The sequence below is a fragment of the Podarcis bocagei genome, assembly GCF_964188305.1.
Source record: "Podarcis bocagei genome assembly, chromosome: 9".
NCBI classification, from domain to species: Eukaryota; Metazoa; Chordata; class Lepidosauria; order Squamata; family Lacertidae; genus Podarcis; species Podarcis bocagei.
Window position 1 is genome coordinate 51,956,157 of NC_138134.1, and position 22,476 is coordinate 51,978,632.

Here is a 22,476-nt window from a genome sequence, read left to right on the forward strand (position 1 = left end):
AGCTTTCTAGTCAGTGCTATGAAGAACATTCAATTCCTACTGATTTTTTTTATTATTATTACTACAGGGCTTACAAAAACTACATATCAAAACAACAGAAACTGAATGGCATTTAGAAAAGTGAGGGGGGTATTAAGAAACCCCCTTTTAAAGTTTATATTAATCCTAAGCACATGGAGGCAATTGCACTTTGAAATGTTCTACGTTGCAAAATGTAAGTCTCAAGCAAAGCCACCCTCTAAGCGATAACATACTCACTGGCGTGCCTTGCCCTGTGTTTGTGAGGTCTGCTATGTTCCCTTTCAGAGTGCTGGTCGTCTTCTCCCTGCTCTGTGCCTTCTGACGAGATGCCGAAGGAGACTACAGAAGGAGGTGCTTCTGACTGCCCTCCTTCCACTTGAGAATCCACACACCCCTTTTCGGCCAGAGACCCAAACTCTTCCTTTGCCCTGTCAGAGCAGTCTAGGATCACCTCTACCTTGGTGAGAGACGGCTCCTTTGTCTCAGCTCTGAGGGCTGCTTTGACCTCTTTGTCGCCAGCAGCCTGGAATGTTCTGCTTGACCACTGGACAGCGTGGTCTTTTTCAGCCGCGGGACCTGCAGTCAGCCAGCTAGTCCCATCTTGCGGTAGGGTGGCTCCCACTTCTGAGGACTTGTGCTGTTCAGCTCCCAGGACAGTCAGACTGGGAACACTGCTGCCTTTGTGTTTGCCATGCAAGAGGGACAACTGGAGCTCAACTGTTGGTCCTGGCTTTTCCCCAGTGAAAGCAGGCACCTCTATGAAGTGTGTTTTAGGGGCTTCTATCACTTTGGGAGGGATTTTGTGAGAAGGGGTGATATCTCTTTCGGCATCGCTTTGCTGCTCTTTCTGGAGTGTTTCATGGGTTGCGCCTATGATCTGCAGTTGTTGGTGAGGTCTGGGGGCTGCTGTTCTGATCTGCAGGGTAGTGCTCTCTTTATATTCCTCATTTTTAATGTCACTGCCATTTTCTGTTTCAGGACTGAAGGACTCATTCACTCCACTGGAAGATCTGCGGAGACACAAATAGCGAATCGGAGTTGTAAATCTAATTGTGTATCAAGCTACTTTTTAAAAAGTTCACATCATCAATACAGTGCATTGCACAAGTAGTCAATATGTTGCCCTCCAGACTTTTGGAGTACAACTCCCATCAGCCCCAGCTAGCATGCTCAATGGTCAAGGATGATGGGAGTTATAGTCCAACAACAGGACACCACGGCTACCCCTGGTGTATGCAGTGTTGGACTTAAGCTGGGGAGAACCAAGAGTTTACAAATGAATCTCAGAATGGAGTTGGGCCAAGCAAGAAATCCTCTGGATCTCAAGTCAACCCTGCTGCTGTTGTGTGGTGACAACAAGCCTCATTTTCACTGCACCAGTCTAGGAGCTGGCAAAGCAAACATTCAGTTTCAACCTTCTGCCCGGGCCAGCATCAGTGGCAGGGCTGTGGATGTGGCACTGGGTATCCTGCTTCATTAAGTTCCACTGCTGCCAGCCATTTGCTTTGTAGGACAAAACTAGTAAAGTTTTTGTTTTTTTACTAACAGTAAGAAACGTAGACACCTGAACAAGCGTTGACATTAATGCCAATGCATCTTTCTATCCTGGTTTTCCAGTATATTGATGAGGCTCAAACATATTTCCATGTATTCCTATGTATTACGAAGAAGAGCATGTTAAAGATGACATTCTTTTCACTAGATCAAACCATAGCTTAGTGTGAATGTTCAAATGTGCAGATTATTGGAGAGGGTTGTGGCTGCCACACAACTCCTGTGGTTCCACTGCCATACTAACTGGGAATAAGCCATAGTTTGGCTTCGTGTATCATCAAATCCCAGGCTCATGGTTTGTCTCACTCTGGACGTACAGCGAGCTGTCACCAAGGTTTGTTCTTCATTTAGCGTATATGCCACACAACTGAGTGGAACTAGAACAGGGTTGGAGGATTTTAGCCTTTAGCACTGAAAATGGAGATGGGGTAAGTCTTCAAGGGAAGGACAAGCTCTGCCCTGCTACCCTTCGATTTTGCTCCAATTTCCCCGAGAAAAGTACCTTTACCTTTGGGGAATGATGGCATAATACATGGGGGAGAGCTGACTTCAAAACAAGACAGGCTTCACAAGGTCTGTCCTTAATTGCAAATGGCAATCCCCTTGGTCCCCAGCAGGATCAGGCCACATGTGACTTCCAGCTAAGGGAATGCTTTGTGGTATCGAGGTTTGCTGTCTGCCATTGGATACCCTATCCCTTCTCAAAGGCAAGATCTTTTACTGTGAGAATGTGGGGAAAATTGGCAGTGAATGTGTGAATCAATCCTTTGGGTTTTTGAGCATTCAAAGCCCAGTTGATTTTTAGGGCAAGCCCAATGAGTCCCACATTTTAAACAAGCTTTTCAAAAGCATCTAAAAATGGCTTTTTCTCTCTTTCCTTGGCTCCTAGAAGCCAGATTCTACAATATGAAAGTCATAGTATTGTCATCAGAGAACTATTCATCCCTTTGTTACTGCCTAGAGGCAGCAATGGACTATATATGAAAAGGCAAAACAGAGGTGCTCCTGGTCAGGAGAGATGACATGTCAGTTTTTGTTTCTGGGGTGGTGAGAGTCTAATTAATGTTTCCCTCTAATTCTTCTATTAGTTAAATAATATTGTACTTCACAGAAAGGCTATTTAATGGGAAGTTACTCACAAATTCCACAGGCAGCATCAATAAGAAGCAGTAAAATATATTGAATTTGTGAGCAGTACATTTCTGTTTGAAGTCATTGGGGGCTTTTGCTGAATGGAACTTAATTGTGGGTCTTATTGATAACCCACTTGGCCATTGGGAAAGGGCACTGCTAGTTAATATAGCTGTTAAGTGTGTTAATATAAATACCACCCTGAGCTTTTTTGGGATGAAGGGTGAAATATAAAGTTAACAAATAAAAATATACAGTATTGTGCCATATGGAGACCTCTCTTTTAATTCTGCTTCCAGCAAATTGCAGAGAGGTGTCTCAGCAGCACTAAAGGGGTCTAATATGGACCTAAGGCTATCACATCTTAAAGGAAAGTGGGGGGGGGGGAATGTAAGTCCTCTGACCTCACAACCATACACCCAAGTGATACACCATGAATTTTCTATCTGGCTTCGAGGAAGCAAAAGTTCAGTATACTGAATAAAAAGCATGAATAAATTATGCAGGATTTGGCACTGTTGGCTGAAGATTTTATGGAAAACTGGTAAATTAAAAGACATGCTTAAAAAGCCATCTGTTCTGGCAAATCTCAGTCCCACTCTTGTCTCTGTCTTGCACATCTGTATCAGTTGCTGGAAACAGTACCTGGACGCAGGGCTGGTCCATAATATCTATCAAACCATGGACGGAGCTCCCAAAAGGTCAAGCATCTTAATTTATGCAGCCCTGTGAATGTAGCTGGTTTCCATCATGTTGTGTTATTTGAGCAATCAATTGTGGTGCTTAATAAACTATGAATCTGTAAACATTTCCTTGTAGGAAGGAAGACTGGGAGTGAGCCAGATAAATGTTGGCCTTTATTGGTAGCTTAGTGTGTCTGGATTTCTGTTTATGTGAGGACAGGAGGGAGGGAGGGAATGAGGGAGGGAGGGAAACAGAGCCACAAAGAATTCCCCCCTTAAAAGGCTCTCTGCCTATGGATATACTTGAAGTCTTTATACACCATCTCTTGTCCCCAACAATAAATGCTTGCCATTTGCTGTGCAGGATTAAACATCTTTCTTTAAAGTCTGATGATGATTACAATTAACCAAGTTGCACTTCTGTTGTGGGGAGACTGACCACGAGATACAAAGCGCATTGTTCCCTCTAGGACTTAAACTTCAGTATTTGTATCTGGTCTGTGGGATTTAATCTTCACTCTTATTGCGCAAATGCGTTTTCTATTATATAAATGATAAGTGATACAACTCCTATCACACCACTGTATGAATTTCAACAGGCTGATGCTGTTTAAAGGTGAACACCACTCTGATCCCTCTGAAAGTTTAGATAATTTTATGTTATGACTGTCAGAATGATCCTATACCTGCTTCCATGGGAATTAATCCTTAGTAAATTGTTCAGGGTCGAAGGCTCAGTTTTCCAATGAAATAATTTAATTATCCATGTAATTAATTTGCACTTTCTTGATGCAATTATGAAGTTAAAGAACCAGGCATTGTGATTGTGAAAATAAGTGTTATTAAAATGGTATATTAAAAATTGTGTAAAGTGGCATAGAAAGTGCAAAGTTGGTTCCCAAAATCCCCATGGGACTATAACATGGACCTTATCAGTATAAGTAGCCAAGCTGAATTTCCTTTACCTCTTGATAAGCATCTGGAGAGTGTCAGCCAAGCCTTCCATCAGAGCGATAACTTCAGAATAGGTCAAGTCGGCACAAGGGTTGCCATTGATAGATATCACCTCATCCCCTTCACACAGCCCAGCCTTGGATGCTTTGCTTTTATTGCGAATCTGAAAGAAATAAAAAGTAAAGCATCTATTCAGATAGTGGCAGGAAAAAAGTTCATTTCATTCATATGGGGCAACAAATTGCCATAAGAAAGCTGTATTTATCCATTGTTTTGATTTTTTGAAAGACTGCAATGATTGCAGTAATTTATCAAATTCTTCTACATTTCATCTACTTACATTTTCAATTTCTCTCTCTCTTTTATTGCTGACCACATATCACCAGCTCATGCCCCTTGATTTCAATCAAAGGATGGGTGCACTGGAAGGCTATAATGTGCAGATGACCAGAGTGATGGTTTGTAGAATGAAAAAAGGACACTCACTGAAACTCCTCTGCCACCTTAGAAGCAGGCTAGCTGCAACAAAAAACCCTTGATAATTTTCTTGATTGATAGAGAATGGTTGAAAAACATAATAAAGCAGGTTGGACAGATGTATCAGAACAAAAACAAGAACCAGGCACCTTGGAATATATTTCTACAGTGGGATGTGCCTAGCTTCTTCCACTTTCAAAATGCCAATGATGTACCTCTTGAATACTCAATCATTTCCCTTACTCTTTTACAGGGTCATTCACATTTCAATGGTTATTTTTATAACTCAGCATTTATTTTGTTCCGTAGTTTTTTAAATATTGAAAACCTGCTCTAGAGAATTGGAGGGAAGTCGATTCAATATGGCTAACGGATTGAGGTTAAATCCTGAAAAGACAGAAGTACTGTTTTTAGGGAACAGGAGGCAGGCAGGTGTGGAGAACTCCCTGGTCCCGATTGGGGTAACTGTGCCCCTGAAGGACCAGGTGCGCAGCCTGGGAGTCATTTTGGACTCACAGCTGTCAATGGAGGCACAGGTTAATTCTGTGTCCAGGGCAGCTATCTACCAGCTCCATCTGGTACACAGGCTGAGTCCCTGCCTGCCCGCAGACTGTCTCGCCAGAGTGGTGCATGCTCTAGTTATCTCCCGCTTGGACTACTGCAATGCACTCTACGTGGGGCTACCTTTGAAGGTGACTCGGAAACTACAACTAATCCAGAATGTGGCAGCTAGACTGGTGACCGGGAGTGGCCACCGAGACCAAATAACACTGGTCCTGAGACATCTACATTGACTCTCAGTACGTTTCTGAGTACAATTCAAAGTGTTGGTGCCGACCTTTAAGGCCCTAAATGACCTTGGCCCAGTATACCTGAAGGCGCATCTCCACCCCCATCATTCAGCCTGGACACTGAGGTCCAGCTCCTAGGGCTTTCTGGAGGTTCCCTCACTGTGAGAAGTGAGGTTACAGGGAACCAGGCAGAGGGCCTTCTTGGTAGTGGTGCCAGCTCTGTGCAAGGCCCTCCCATCAGATGTCAAGGAAATAAACAACTATCTGACTTTTAGAAGACATCTGAAGGCAGCCTTGTATTAGGATATTTTAAATGTTTTGTGTTTTACAATTTTTATAGGTGCTGTAAGCCGCCCAGAGTGGCTGGGGAAACCCAGCCAGATGGGTGGGATATAAATAATAAAATTATTGTTGTTGTTGTTGTTGTTGTTGTTGTTGTTGTTGTTGTTGTTGTTGTTGTTGTTGTTATTACTATTATTGCTTGTGATATCACATGGAACCAGGCAGTCAGTGCTACATACAGGTGTCTTCAGCTGCAAACAGGAAGAATGAAATTCCATTAACTCAGTTCTTAGGAATCTGTTGCATCTGCTTCTACAGTAGGTTCAGATCCTCCAAGTCTCTCTATTTTCCTGGGACAATCTGAGAGTTACAGGTTTCTGATTTGATCCCAGAAATGTCCCACTTTTCTTTAGGATGTCCTGATTTTCATCAGAAAAATGTTGGATGGTATGCAAGTTTACTACTGAAATTGCTCAAGTCTTGATACACTATCACAGAGTTTCTTTTTCTGCATATCTATAATCTAGCTTTGAATAAGAGAATAAGTGAATGGAAATGATATAAAGCAATGTGAAGCAGACTCAACAGTGCCTCAGCAGAACACAGATACATGAACATTACAGCTCCTTGCACAGTGGTTTGAGCTGGTAACTCACTGGTTGGGCACCTGTGGCCTGGGGTTGTAATTAGGCCTGCAAGGACCCAGGGGCTGGCCCACCAGGCTATTTTGAATGAACCATGCCCACCTTTCCCATGCCTAACGATGTGGCTGCAAAAGAGGAAGAACCAGAGCCCGCTACTGCACACTAACATAAAGAAGGCATCATATTTTTTTTTTAAAGTGCTCAATTTTGGTTGCAAGAAAAGAATTGGGAGCACACTCTTGATTTTTCCTTTGCAAGCATGGCTTGAATTCAAACCAGGGCTGAAAATGATGAATCTTGAAACTTCAGTGACATAATGTCACATGACGGCAAGTGACAGACAGATGGGTGGCCCCACTCACTTGTCAAAGTGGCCCATGGAGGGGTTGCCACTTCTGGATTTAGCCCTCTGACTGGATCCAATTCCTCACACTTGCTATAGGCTAGCCTACTCCCCATCTGAGTTGTCTCTGAGTTGTCCATCTCATGGTTTGAGGTGGTCCTGGAACTCACCTGCTGCCAGCCACCAACCACTCAGCTGAGCTGAGACAGGGTTTGTTTTCTATACACTGAGTTGCACATGTGCTGCTCCTATGCAGAAACCTATCTCAGAAAAAAGCTTGCATAACAACAGTAACAACATGAAGAATCATAATCATCTGCATAATAAAAAACGTGGTTGCAGTGGGCTTAGACGGTCAAGGGAATCAATATTTAAAGTTATTCACATAAACTGGCCAGTCACATTCACTTTTTTGGTTTGGTCGACTCATGGAGCAGAATGAAGTATTATGAGGTGGTAGGATGACCAGAATTGTTTCAGGTTGCAAGCTGGTGGGGAGGGGCACATTTTGAAAATTATTCCCTATGTAGAAAGCTTGCCACATATAGCACATGCTTAATACTAGGAAGCATTCTGAAATCGCACTCCCCATGTGTAGTCTGAAGTGGTACAGTCCAGCCTTCCATTAGCATACAATGCATTCCTAGGCATACCTACTCCATTAAGTTCATTGGAGCATATTCCCAGGTAAGTGTGTACTTACAAGACTGGCACCTTAGCTCACTTAATTACGTTGCATATATAGACCAAGGTCAGAGCTTAGTTGCTTTTGCCATTAATGCAAAATTCATTGAAAGAAAATACATCATTCTCAATCCATCCTGAGGTGAGAAGAAATGTCTTCAAAATGTGATACCTTCTGAGCCTCCAAGACTCACCACTCCTCGTGCTTCCTGAGTCATACTTAGCTGCAATAAAAATAACTTTAAAACCCAAACTAGTGACACACAGTGAACCTAGCTGCCACCGTGGCACCAGGGTAAAGAGAAAGCTCTATGCAAAAATATGAAGTAACTATCCTAGTGTATTTTTTCAATAAAATGGACTTGGAATTGAAGCATGGTGACTTTATGGCGCACCTGTTAGTAGATTCCAAGACAAGTCCATACTTTGATAGGACTGATCATTTTTGGTGACTTTTCCCACTTGGATTATGCCAGAGCCTTACTTTTATACGTGAATTTGTAAGAAACAAAATTACAAAATGCGTAATTTATAATTGTGCAAGTTGACTGAGATATTCCTTAGTCTGCAAACTATTTCAAACAGACCAGTTCTATGCAGGGATGAATGAACACGACGGAAAAATGAGCCCTAATTTTTATCCTAAGATGTGAAGTGTGGCCCTTGTGTTTTTAGTCCAAACACAACTGTTCCATGAATTAAAGCAAGTCTGCATTCCTTGGATTATCTCAGATTGCATGGGTAGAAGAAACAGGTCTGGGATATCTATGACTCAAGTCACGTAAAGCACCAGAGGCCATAAATAGAATCTTACATTGTTGGAACTGGCAGCTAATACTTGGAAGTACTAGCAAGACAAATTGTTAGTATTTTATGAGTTCCAGGACTAACATAAGATATCTACTTTCTGTTATGGTTTGCATGGACTATGAAATAATATAATATTCTGAGATGTGCAGTGACATTAACCAGGTGGGCATCTAAGAACTCAATTATATTAGCCAATGCAACAGCAAATAAGGACATCTCTGCAAAGAGAAGGGGAAATGGGCTCAGAAGTGCCCAGCAGTACACCCAAGCACTCTTGTTTATAGAATTCTTGGCACTGCACAGATCTATGGATAAAAGAGATGCCTGAAATGGGGAATGGCAGGGATGAAACATGCTTATGAAGCTGGTTAATATTCTCTGTTGACTAGAATGCTGGTCTAGTGCCCTTTCCAGTAAATGGCTTTTATTATTAGCAATCGGAATATCTGGATCTAATCCATGACAACAAAGCACTATAGTACAGTACATGGCAATCTTCAAATATGCTTTTGGTGTCAGAGAACAGGGCAGGAGAACCAAAAAGCCAGATTCCAATTCAAAGTGGATCAATAATCTGTGCATCATTTGACCTCCTCAAATAAGGTTGAGAGCCAGTGTGGTGTAGTGGTTAAGAGCGGTAGTCTTGCAATCTGGGGAACCGGGTTCGCGTCTCCGCTCCTCCACATGCAGCTGCTGGGTGACCTTGGGCCAGTCACACTTCTCAGAAGTCTCTCAGCCCCACTCACCTCACAGAGTGTTTGTTGTGGGGGAGGAAGGGAAAGGAGAACGTTAGCCGCTTTGAGACTCCTTCGGGTAGTGATAAAGTGGGATATCAAATCCAAACTCTTCTTCTTCCTGCCAGAGTTCTTGAGATGTATTTATTTGCTGTCTCTGCCCTAACAAATGCATCTTCCTTATGGTGAATTTTGTAGTATGACATTAAAGCTTCTTACAACTTCTTATTGGTTACAAACAATAATTCCTAGCACACCCTCACTCAGAGCAGAGTCTACTTGGCTCAACATTTTCCCTTAATGCTTCTCATTGGGGCCTGTCATCTGAAGAAACTGACAGAATGCCTTGAAGATAACCATCAGTAGGGTAATCCTAGGCATAGCTGTGGACATCTTCACTGTTGAGAATACTTGGCACTCATTTGAACAATATCAAAGCACACCCTCCATAGCCTAATTGCTCCTTGTAGAGATGATAAACATTTACAAATATGGTGTGGTATGCTGTGCACATCTTTCCCTTGAAGGAATATATAAACACCCTTGAAAGTTTGGAAGAACCCTGGTCTCGAACCTTTCGATGCCCCTCTAACAATTAAATGCCTTGTTTTTGCTTGCAATACAGAATCTAGGGCTTTCCTATTATTATTATTATTATTATTATTATTATTATTATTATTATTATTATTATTATTATTATTTTCAGTAACCCTTGGTGCCAATATGTGGTAGCATATGGGAGCCTGCATTCTTACAGCAAAGAACAATGCATATTCCAGGGAAATATTTGGTTGCTGAAAATAAAAGTTGTCAGTGATGTCAAGGGAAAATACAGCATTTTCCAATTTCAATCTGGCTGAAGCTGTTAGTCATTATTGGTGGAAATTGGGTTTTAAATATAAAGGAAACAAACTCTCTAGTCACCATTGGGGCATTTAATCCACTGCTCCTGCCACACAGGAGGTTAATGAAGACTGTCTTTAGCTTCTTTGACTCTAAGACACAGTAGTTGTTAAAGTTGTTTGGTTTAAATATGCTATCCGTTCTCCAACAGCAGAAATCCATTCTGGCCTTCTGCAGTCATTTTCTACAGCCTTGAACTACCTTATGTTGAATATGTCTAGACAACAGCTGCCTTACTGGAACATTCAAGTCTCCCTTTCCTTCCCCCTGGTGCAGAGCATTGCTCCTGTTGAAAGATGTGTTCCATAATATACAGCTCTCCCTCTAAGGTAAGTTCAATAGTGTGCCATCTGCTGGTAGGAACTGCACACAAGAAGAAAACACAATCAAAACGCAAATCTGAATTTTTCATAGTGTCAAGTTGACACTATGAGAAATTCAGATTTGCATTTTGATTGTGTTAGAAGCATGTTTCCTGAATTTAGTGATTTAGTTATATAGGTCCACATGCAACCCAAACCTGAACTTAAATTGGAGAGCTTAACCTTACTGACCCCAACACTATATTACAAATCACTGAATACAAACTGAAAGCTGCAAGAGTTCAAAACAGATATAGCAGCAGCAGAACTCCAGAATTCCCTCCATGGAAGCCAGAGCGATTTCTGGAGTCTGCTTTTGGATTATTCCAAAAGTGATTTCTCTCCACTGATTCCAGTGTCATTTCTGGGCACATTTTAAAGCACTGGTTCTTACATAGAAAGCCCTTATTTGTTTAGGGTGAGGTAGCTGAATGGCTGCCTCCTCCCATATGCTCCTGCTTACACACTGCACTCAACTTCAGATACTTTGTTTGTCCCAACATCCTGGAAGGCTTCCTTGGTTTCATGCCTTCCAGGGCCTTTTTCATTGTGGCACCCAAGTTGTGGAACTCCCTTGTTTTGCCCAGCTTTCAGCTGGTTTTGAATTTTTCCCTCTCCACTGTTGGATAAGCTAGTTTTATTCTCCTCTAGATTTCATTGCATTTCAATTGTAGAAACAGAATGGCTGGTGTCCTGTGCAAGGTACCCTGACTAGTTTGGAGAAAACAAAGGCAAGGGAACAGAGTTGAGCAGCATGAAACAGATACTGGCTAAAGAAAAAGAGAATCTGGATCCCACAGTGATCCACAGGCTTGGAGCAACTTGAAAAGAGGAGCATGGAACAGTATTCTGGACACACCCCAAAAGCTGAGCTTGGGGATGCAAGAGAGGTTTAGCTGGCAGCAAGAATACTCATCGCTAAGTATTGGAAGACACAAGATCTACCCACTCTGGAAGAATGGCAGATGAAGGTGATCGACTACATGGAATTGGCTGAAATGACTGGCAGAATCCGAGACCAGGGAGAAGAGTCGGTGAAAGAAGACTGGAAGAAATTTAAAGACTATTTAAAGAATGTTAGAAGGATGTTGGATAGAAACTAAGTGGTTTCCAGCTGTAATGCTTTAGGAGACATGAAAAAAAAGATCCACAAATGGGTAAAAGTTTAATGGTAAGGATTTGCTGAACTAACAAACTGAATTGGAATACAGGGAGGGGAGGTGTGAGGAGGTCTGAGGAAATAAGTGTATGGAAGTTATGTTATTGAAAATTAATGTGTGTTTTTAATTGTTTTTATTTTGTATGTTTATTTTTCATTTTTTGCTATATTTTAAAACTTTCAATAAATATCTTTTTAAAAAAACAACAAGAGAGGTTTAGCTGTAGGGAAGGAGCTTATCAGCGTTTGTTCCCAGACTTGGGTTTGTGTGTCAGAGTGTGTCCAGGACGTAAGATAAAGCACAGACGTGTCTTCTCTCTGTCCTGTTCTACTACTGGTACAGTGAAGGCCATAGTTGCCATCACAACTGATAAAGGAGAGGGCTCTGAGCACTTGTCTATACAGCCAGGCTTTTGTTTATGCATTGAGCTCAGAGCTCAAGTTTATGCATTTTAGCTAAGGAAAAATAGGGATTTTGGTGCAGTTTAAAACTGCCTTCACAGTCAGTTTTGGGTTTGGGAAACCCATTCCTTCAGGTGAAGCTAGTGTAGAGGTCTGTAACATTGTTGCGTGTGACTGGTTTGGGTATGAGTGCTTGGTTGGTATCAGGGACGAGGGAGAAATCTGATTTAGTTTGCATTTAGGGTAAACATTCCAAAACAATGTGTGAATCCTTTGAAATTTTCACTTTTCTGAATTTTGCCATGCACTTCTAGTAATGCCAAAAAAATGCATAAAGGTAAAGGTACCCCTGCCCGTACGGGCCAGTCGTGACCGACTCTAGGGTTGCACGCTCATCTCGCTCAAGAGGCCGGGAGCCGGCGCCGTCCGAAGACACTTCCAGGTCACGTGGCCAGCGTGACAAAGCTGCAACTGGCGAGCCAGCACCAGCGCAGCACACGGAAACGCCATTTACCTTCCCGCTATAAAGCAGTACCTATTTATCTACTGTACTTGTACTTAGGGGTGCTTTTTGAACTGCTAGGTGGGCAGGAAAAAAAATGCATATTCTATGGTAAACTTTACATTAAAATGCATGTATTAGTGAAAATAACAAACAAAATGCATTGTTGTAAGGGAAGTCTCTTTGCAAAAATGTTAGCCAACATTGAATAAAAAATGTATGTTATACATATATATATATATATATATATATATATATATATATGGAGAAATTACACTATAATGTGAATTAATTTTCATGATTAATTTAAAAAAAAACAGCAAAAAGACCTGGAAATGTAGGGGACTGACATTAAGATTAAGGCTTTATGTTGTTGTTGTTGTTGCTGCTGCTGCTACTGCTGTTGTTAAAACAACTGGGAGACAGGAAACCCTAGTGGTTGCACCTAGTGATCTGCCAGCCAGTTCTGATCTTTATTCTGCCTCTCCCCCCCCCCTTTTCTGGAGAGTTTGTTCTGTACTGAAGCCCACCACTTTTCCTGTTCTCCAGAATAAGCTCTCCTCCCCAGTCATGCTATATACTGCATATGAGGTTTGTCTCCTCCACACATCCTCCCAGTCCAAAACACTGACATCAGTGGAGCTTGTTTAGATACACAGGTTTCAAATATAGAGTCGAATAAATGCCACCTTTGAGGGTACATTTCAGTTTCGTTACCCACAATAAATGAACGGCTGCAAGAGACGGACCATTCCACCACATAGAGCAAATGCCCCTCTTGCTGTCTGCGTCCAAATAACCAGTTGAGTTCAGTGGAGGGAAAAGCTTGCTTGGGTTTCAAAAGCAGTACCTAAAGGGGCTAGTCTTATCATTGTGCTAATGGACTGCCTTTCCCTACTCCTCCCCCTGGCCAAAGTCCAAGGTGAGGAACCGAAGCAGGGGTGAGGTAACGCTCACCAAAATGTTAACCTGGCAAGCTGACGACACAGCACATATTCAAAGAGTGAACCCCGTGCATCACATTGGAGCTCCACGTTCCATCAGAGAATATTGTGCAAGTCTCCATTTCCCCCGGCAGCACAGCATTTTGTCTGAGCTCTCAAACTTCTCGTCTTACGGAACTGGCTCTTATGTCACTTTCCCTGCTAATGCTTGTTTTAGCTTAAATTATGTGTGGCTGGGGAAAGAATAAGGCAGGGAAATGGAACCTCCAGGTATTGTTGGACTACAACTCCCATCATCCCTGACTGTGAGTCTATGGGAGGGTGAAGGAGGAGTAGCACTCTTTACTTCCATGGAGATGGGAAATGTAGTAAGAGAAGAGATGCTGTTGAAAGCTGGGATGAATGATGCTATGAATGAGAGATGTGACTCCCCTCCAATCTGTGCATGTTAATTATGGTAATTCTTTATAACTGGGATCTTTTTCACCTTGCTTGCTACCATTTTTATTTCGTTTTAATCTCTTAAATCAGGTTAGTTTATTTGTATGGCTTTGTGCAATGTTGTATGAATTGGTTTTGTGAAAAATGTATTTACTTATTGGCGCTTTGATTATTTGCATAGGCTCTTAAATTCTTTTGATGATTATTTGATGTGTTGTGAGTCATGCTGGGCACAATCTTGTGGGAAAATGTCAAATGAATGAATGAATGAACCATGCTAACTGGGAGCTAGAGTGCAAAAAACAGCTAGAGAAGCACAGTTGCTCCATCCCTGGAACAACAGAAAGGGACAAATAATTGCTTAGAGTGGTATCACTACCTATTCTCTTCCATGTGCACTGAAGTTCCTCTACTTCTTACTGGCACCAGAATCTGTCATCTGCTTTGCTTTTAATTCCTCCTGAAATCTTGTTGCTGTTTTTAATTGACACAATAGTGCAAGACTGCTTCCAACTTTGCAGATGGGATTCAGAGAATCATAGAGTTGGAAGAGGCCCTGAGGGTCATCTAGTCTAACTCTCTGCAGTGCAGGAATCCTGCCCACAGATGTCCCTCGATGGCCTTCTGGTTAACAGCCAGATGCACGGATCCATTGCATCACAGATGGATTCAGCAGCACGCTGGCAAACTCAGGGTGCAGAGTTATTATTATCATTATTATCGATTAACTTTGTACACCACCCTTCCACGCAGTTCAGTTAAAGTGGATCTGACATTCTTGCACAGCAAGCCTGCTTCCAAACAAAACAAAAACAAAAAAAAAAACAGAGAGAGAAGACTTTTTTTGCAGTAAATAATGAGGAAATGCACTGGAAAGTTTGGGATAACCTATGACCTCCCCACAAGCAAATCAGAATGAAAGCTCAATAAGCAGCAGATGGTGTATAATCTCCCCACAATTTTTGTGCAAACAAATCAGAACTGCTCATTAAAAAGGTCTTCTGGAAGTGACTTAAGTTTTCAGCCATTTTCTCCCAGCTTTTCTGTTCACACAGATCTTCAGGATGCAAGTAACAAGAAGCAACATCAAAATATGACCTGGCAGCCGGAATAGAACCAGGGAATGTTTAGAGATTCCAGTGAACCACTTTGCAAAGGAGGAAAACGATGTCCTTGTATGTTTGCTAGAGGGTTTCTTGCTCCATATACCTTATGCAAAGTCTGTAGTGCCTGTTTCCACCTAATCACAGTTTTATTGTCTATCCCCAAGTAAGAATATTCTTCAGTACACAGCAAATGAAATCTGCATCGCGCTCGCTCCCATCTGTGCTTAGAATAAAGTTTTACTTTCTCTCCAGATTTCCCTGATGGAGAACAATGCCCATTACAAGTCATCCTTGGCCATAACCTTAGCAAAAGCAAGCCTCATAGCAGCTACAGCAGCTAATTGCCCTTTTATTGCCTGTATCTGTTTCTTCCAACTGGTCTAGTTTATTGCTTTCCTGCACTCGATGACATAAATAAATGAGGAAGGCATGTGTGACTCTGCCCAGCAGGAATACTGGAAGCAACACGAAAAGAATCAGGGGTGTTTTATAGGCCTCTTTTCCACCCAGCATGCAATTATCACTCTCAGTGATGTCACTGGGCAATACTGAAATGTAATATATTTTTTGCTACTTGACTCATTGCTTGGGCAGCCTACCAGTCAACACCAAGAGCCACAAAGCATATAGAAGGGCAGCTTCTCCTCAGCCCTGAAAGTAAGGCAACTGTAGCTGGAGTTAAAACGGTGCTCAAATTACCAAGGGTGACGGGAGGGATAGGTCTTTGGCTCCTTACCTTTTGTGACAGTTCCTTTAGATTCTGTTTTTAGAAGGCTGCATGCTAGGCAGGATTCAAACAGAATTGCAGAGGGTAGTGGCTAGAGTTTTGGGGTCCCTTTAAGGGCCTCCCACTACTTTCCTCTCATCATCTGAGTGCTTAGTTTAAAACAAAACAAAAAAACCAGTTAGATTTACAATTGTGCTATTAAATTCTCTGAGAATACTCTGGACAAAGTGAACTGTTGTTGAAAGAACAAGTTTCATTTTTTTACACATTTGCTGAGTTTCAGAAACAGCGTGATAAAGAGTTTCAGATCCACGTCCGATTGACATAATGCATTTTCTATTTTAAAAATATTGTAGCTTCGCAGGACACAGTGCATTCCCATTTGTTCAGAGTGGTATCACTCCTTGGTTTTGGACTTTTAACCTGTTTGATTGGTGCATTAAAGATCTCCTTCCCATTTTCTGGCACCTGATTAAAATTGGGAGTAGTCCCAGGGCAAAAATCATGTAGGTAGACCTCTAGAATATGTTGCCCTTTTCATACAGAGATTAACTACCTGGGCACACAGACACTGTTTTGCAGTAGCCCTGGGACAGTCACATGTGTGTTGCCATGTGCATCCTGTGTTCTGTTCAAAATTCGGGGGAAGGGGTGGTTAGAAAAAAGGACAAACAAACCATACTTGAATAAATAAAAAAATTCCTTCCAGTAGCACCTTAAAGACCAACTAAGTTAGTTCTTGGTATGAGCTTTCGTGTGCATGCACACTTCTTCAGATACTTGTATGTTATCTGAAGAAGTGTGCATGCACACGAAAGCTCATACCAAGAACTAACTTAGTTGGTCTTTAAAGTGCTACTGGAAGGAATTTTTTTATTTTGACTATGGCAGACCAACACGGCTACCTACCCATACTTGAATAGTTAGGTTTGCATGCTATGTGGGGTAGGGTGGGTCTCCTGTCAAGAACAGTCCTGCTTCTCCTTTGGAATGCTGGTTTACATGAAGCTACTCTGCTTTGGTCTCAAAGACTATCCCCTATAAAAGGAAGCTGGAGAGGCTGCTGCATGTTGCTCAACCGCTCTAGTTAGCGCTCATCGGTCAGTGCTTTCTTTGGCTGCCTTTGTCTTGCTCTGCCTTGTCTCTCCCTGGATCTCACCTGTTTTGACTGCTCTCAGTTTGTTTGCCCTGACTTGTACATGGCTGGCCACAGGCTTGAAACCAGCACGCACAGATTCTTAAGTGGTTTTCTTATAGCTATTACATTCCCAACCGTTGAATAAATTTTGACTCCCTTTGACTCCCCTGTGCTATTATAGAGGTGCTTGTGCTGCAGTTCATAAAGCCACCTTAGCAACCTACAGGAAGATTTTGTTTTCCAGCACTGAGTTGTAACAGCAGGGCACTGAGTCTGATAATGCCAGCACCCTGCATCACTGCACTGTGTTCAGTGGCATGCAGCCTGATCCTAAACATGTTTGGGTTTAGGCACAAGTGTTTCAAGCATATCTTTTAAAATCAGTAGCACCTTCTCCACCAACTACCAGATAATATGGGTGACAAGACGTAAATCTCCAAAAGTGTAACTTGAGCTGCATCAAACCAAGGGCATTCTATATATCCTATTATTCCTACACACAAAAAATGCTTCTGCTTGCAGTCCCATTTTCATAGAGTTTGGTGGGTCAGTTCATGTATTTTACAGTTCTGCCAGACAATTAAAGGGCTGTTGGATCCATTTTCCAAAATGTTGGCTCAAAATATAACAGTTTCCATATTGCCTGGCACCTCAAAGTCAAAGAGAACACTATTTTTAGAGGGACGTTCCATTCAACCATCTATATAAGGCTGTGCTGCAGAGGTTGCTGCTTTTGTATAATACATCAAAGTGGCAGTTATTCCAAGAAGAAGAAAAGGACTGATTCCGTTCTCAGGAAAATTAATGTAGATTAGAAGAAATGCTACTGATACCAGTGTGAAATAAGCACAAATGAGATCATTGCACTCTCAGAGTTTTAATACCTACATGCTACATGTTCTGTCTCTCAGATGTACACATCCCATCCTCCCCATCATTTCCCCATCCTCTGCCAAGGTATGACTTCTCTGAAACAGCAAGTATTTCATTTTAATAAATGTGAGAAAGAGATTGGGACAGAACAAAATAATTACTTCTAATACAAGCATACCAGGCCCTTGTACCTGGTGATGTAGTGGTAAATGTTGACGTTCAGGAGCTTTTCATGAAGCTCCCATGGTCATTATCTCCAAACAGAGTCTGTAGCCACACCCTTGAGTATAGCTCAGAAATGCAGGCAGCTGTGCTGATCCAACAGCATCCAAGTTTTTGCACTGACTTGGTGCAATGGGGGCATAAACTGAACCAAATTTCTCCACAAGGAAGGAGAAGAGGGTTTCTCAGAAGAAGGGCTTATCATCAGTAGCAGCAATTGTACATCAATTCATCCTAAGAAGTTTTTGTTTTGCTGATGTTGCTGTGAGTGGCAGCATCAGCAAATGTGTGGGCAACCTGACCACCATTTTGTATTATTATTACACAAAAATCATTAATTGCCTTCTAAACCACTGTCTCAAGGCAACTGACAAACAGTTAAAAACAGAAAAAACAGCAAATACATTTGAGGGGGGAAAAAGACTAAGACCCTAACAAGTTTTACTTTCATGTTAAATGACCCATTTATTCAACTGGAAAAGCCTGTCAGAACAAAATGTCTTCAACTTTTCCCAGAAAGTACAAGCAGTGGATGCCTGATGTATCTCAACAGGACATCTGTTCCACAGAACCAGTGGCAGACCTTGTGGTCTCAAATTTCAGCGATGCCAAAATTTGGTGCCCACCACAGAGCCTAGGACTTGCCAATCAGAAGGTCGGTGATTCGAATCCCCGCGACAGGGTGAGCTCCCATTGCTCGGTCCCTGCTCCTGCCAACCTAGCAGTTCGAAAGCACATCAAAGTGCAAGTAGATAAATAGGTACCGCTCCAGCGGGAAGGTAAACGGCGTTTCCATGTGCTGCTCTGGTTCGCCAGAAGCGGCTTAGTCATGCTGGCCACATGACCTGGAAGCTGTCTGCGGACAAATGCCAGCTCCCTCGGCCAATAAAGCGAGATAAGCGCTGCAACCCCAGAGTCAGTCACGACTCGACCTCATGGTCAGGGGTCCCTTTCCCTTTACTAGCTCTTTCCTTTCAGTGCACTTCATAGTTGCGACACCCCCTGCAGCGCACCCAAGGCTCCGCGCCCAGTGCAACTGAACCATTTGCGCTCCCCGAAAAACGCCTCTGACAGAACAGGGGCAGCCCCACTAAAAGCCCCACTCCAAGTAATCTTCTAGAATGCTGTTCGCCTATGTTCAGTCCAGCACATTGCAGGGTAGACGTGGTAGCTACCGCAAAAAAAAAGACAGCGAAAACTATCTGGAGGAAATTCTGCAAAATGCCTTCTGAGCAATTTTGGCTCAGCTCTAGTACCTATGTAAAAACTTCTCAAGAGGAAGGGGCATGCTAAGCACTAGCAGCTGCTACTACTGCAAAACACAATGTTCACACAGCAGACTTTCAGAAGGCCAGTGTGGCCTTCAACTGTCAGGGTTAGATGAGATATCAAGGCTAAATTAAGGACACCAAGTCCATGCCTCGCACAGAAGTTATATCAGGAGCTGCTTCAGGGTTGCTGAGAGTGGGAAAAGGAACAATTTTAGGCCCAGTGGCATTATTGGGGCTGCTGAAAGTTACCAGCCTGAAGGAGTCAGAAAAACATGAGTTTTTGGGTTCAGAGCCTTCATATTAAATACAACTGAATCTGTACTTAGCTAGATTAAACATTTCCCCTATTCATTTTATTCTCACTGAACCAGAAGTACCATATTTTGCAAAGGTGTGTGACCTGAATTCAACATCATATTTGAATATCTACTAGTGTGTTACTAACAGCATATATGTAATATTTTTATCATTCCATCTCTATTAGTAGATATTATTCTGCTGGGCATGTTGGAACAGATGTGAAGCATATTCTGCCATAATTAGAAAATGAGCTTAGGAATCATTCATAATATATGGACACATAATGAAACTGAGAGGCTTTTAAAACCTCAGAATTACTTTTGAATCCCAGGACCTAGTAGATCCATCTAACTCTTGAGCACACACCTCCAGGGAAACCATCACCCCCCTGGGACTGAATGTGCCTTTTCCAACCATCACAAACAGGAGGTGCTATAGGGAGAGCATTCCAGAGTGTGAGAATGAAGGTTCATCTACTTCCTGGGCACAGCCCCAGAGAAACTATCACCACTATAACTGCTCTTTGACCAGCCAGTTCAAATCTTCAGCAACTCTTTAACAAATACACATATGAGGTGGCTGCCTGCAGGAAACACTGTCCTTTGGACTGGTTGGTTATGATGCATTAGTAGGGGTTGTTTTCTATTTACAATGTCAGTTTTATTTTACTTGGCCTCTCCCAAACCATCTTATTTTAAAAAATCATCATCATCATCATCTCACACGGAGAGAACCATCAACAGTTAAAACAACTGCTATGTGCCTCTCTGAGAGCAGGATGGATAGATAGCCTGATCCAATGTTATTTTTTCCTAATTAATATCAATAGCTTCAATAGGTAGCGGTTTTAAAATGAAATTATGGTCAGCCTGCATGGTTCAGCTGAGTTTTGGCCTTGCGTTATGGAGAGAAAGGCTGCAATCCTATGCAACACTTGCCAGGAAGACTCAGTGAACTCAATAGGACTTAATTCTGAGTAGATACGCAAATGATTGCATGGTAGGGATCATTTTATGGCCATTGGCTTTTACAGCTTCAGCTGTAAAATGGAAATAATAATAAGCTAACTTATAGATTGGAAATGGAAATAATAATGAGCTAACTTATAGATTGCTAAGTGATCCCAAACATCAAAGGCTAGAAAGCATTGTACAAATCATATATAGAAATAGCAAACGACTACCAGTCACTTATAGGCCTGTCACCTGCCCTTGCATGTGTTGTGTGAATGGGGAGAAAATTGTGTGGAACTGAAATTATGACAGTAAAACTGTGATCTCACAGAAAATTCACACCCACCACTGATGCTGTTGAAAGTCCATTCATCCTAGTGGAAGATCATAACTAAACTTGCTATTGCTCAAGCATATATGGCCAGATATGCCTGAACTGGGAAGCTCATTTGTTTTGGAAAGTTGGAAAGGGATATCACAAATGGCTTCTTTAAAGTCATGTGATTTGAAGATATAATGTCCCCCTCTCCAGGTTTTGCGCAAGTAGACTAAGGTTACCAGACATCCCCATTTCCCGGGAACACTTGATACGATACGATACGATATCTTTATTGTCATTGTCCCTTGCGGAACAATGAAATTGAAAACTACATAAAACTACATAAAACTACCACAAAACTACATAAAACTACATAAAAACTACATAAAACTGCTACAAAACTACCTAAAACATTCAAAACCCCCTAAAAACTCTAAAACCCCATTTTAAAATACACTATACTACAGAGACCCCTTATGCTGCGTTTAGAACCAGAATTGCATTAGCGTAGAAGCTGTTTTTCAGGCGGCTAGTCCTGGCTTTTATAACCCTATACCTTCTTCCAGAAGGCAGAAGCTGAAAGAGATCATTTCCGGGGTGCGTACTATCATGTGCTATCTCTGCCGCTTTCTTATGGCACCTGGCAGCATAGATTTGATCTAAGGTGGGAAGAGTGCACCCAATAATTCTCTCTGCAGTCTTTACAACCCTGGATAGCATTGTTTTTCCCCTGGCCGTGCAGCTCCCAAACCACACACACAGACCATAAGTTAGTACGCTCTCCACAGTGCAATGGTAGAATGCCATCAACAGGTCCTTTGAGAGATTGTTTTTCCGGAGGATTCTCAGAAAATATAACCTCTGCTGTGCTCTCTTCACCAGGTGCTCACTCCCCAGATTTACAAATCAGTCCCCATACAAAATCCATTGAAGTTGAAAACTGTCCCTGGATTCATTGAAAAAAATCTGGTAACCTTAATTAGTAGAGAGAATGTGAGCAGTTTGCAATTCAGATCACTAGCTAGGGGTGGGAAAGAGAGAATAGCCGGCTGTAAGGTTAATGCCACACTGCATATAAGTTCGCAAGCATACAAGACAAGGCAGAGAAATGCTTGGAACTACATTCATTCAGTTCTGGGGGAAAACAACAAGCTCAAAATAAGACAATGCTGCCATCTCGTGGCAAAGTCACCAGATTCAAATTCAATAGACTTTCTGCTGCCTGGCATGAAGAAGCCTTGGAGTCCAACAGTATCTGGGAGGTCATTACTGCCCTGAGCACTATGGAGATTCTTCAGAGTCTCCCCTGCAAACATTGTGATCACACTGTTTCTTGGTCAACTGGAATGTCACAGGAACACTGGAAGCTGCATTATGCTGACTCAGGCCATTGGTTCCTCCAGCTCAGGGGATCTCTCCCAGCCTTAACTGAAGATGCTGGGGACTGAACGCAGGACCTTCTACTGTACATGTAAAACAGATGCTCTACCACTGAGCTACAGACCTTCCCCATGCCCACGAATGGACACTAGGCTCAGTTATCATCAGAGGCTGCCACAAACATAATAGACTTTGTTGTTCAGTATAGAGACCTATTCTACCCCCACCTCCCTAACTTGGCTTTGGAATCCATACATTAACTTATAAAGGAAGTACCCCTTCTTAAAAGCAGTCATCTGGTTTCAACAATAATTTCAACAGACCCTTGATGATTGAGCAGACAGAGGTTAAATCAGCAGAACAAAA

At 42.1% G+C, this 22,476-nt stretch overlaps 1 protein-coding gene across 2 annotated transcripts in view; it reads right to left on the reverse strand.

Moving 5' to 3' along the window:
- SYNPO2 (synaptopodin 2) overlaps window positions 1–22,476 on the reverse strand; it is a 102,584-nt gene that overhangs the window by 29,738 nt on the left and 50,370 nt on the right. For both annotated transcript variants that reach the window (XR_014011576.1, XM_081208049.1), the window contains exons 2-3: window positions 4,355–4,506; window positions 259–1,031 (exon numbers count right to left, since the gene is read on the reverse strand). Coding sequence is in view for 1 of the 2 variants with exons in the window: in XM_081208049.1 (XP_081064175.1) it covers window positions 259–1,031; window positions 4,355–4,506 (925 nt within the window). In the remaining variant the exon portion in view is untranslated. The remainder of the gene's footprint in view (window positions 1–258; window positions 1,032–4,354; window positions 4,507–22,476) is intronic.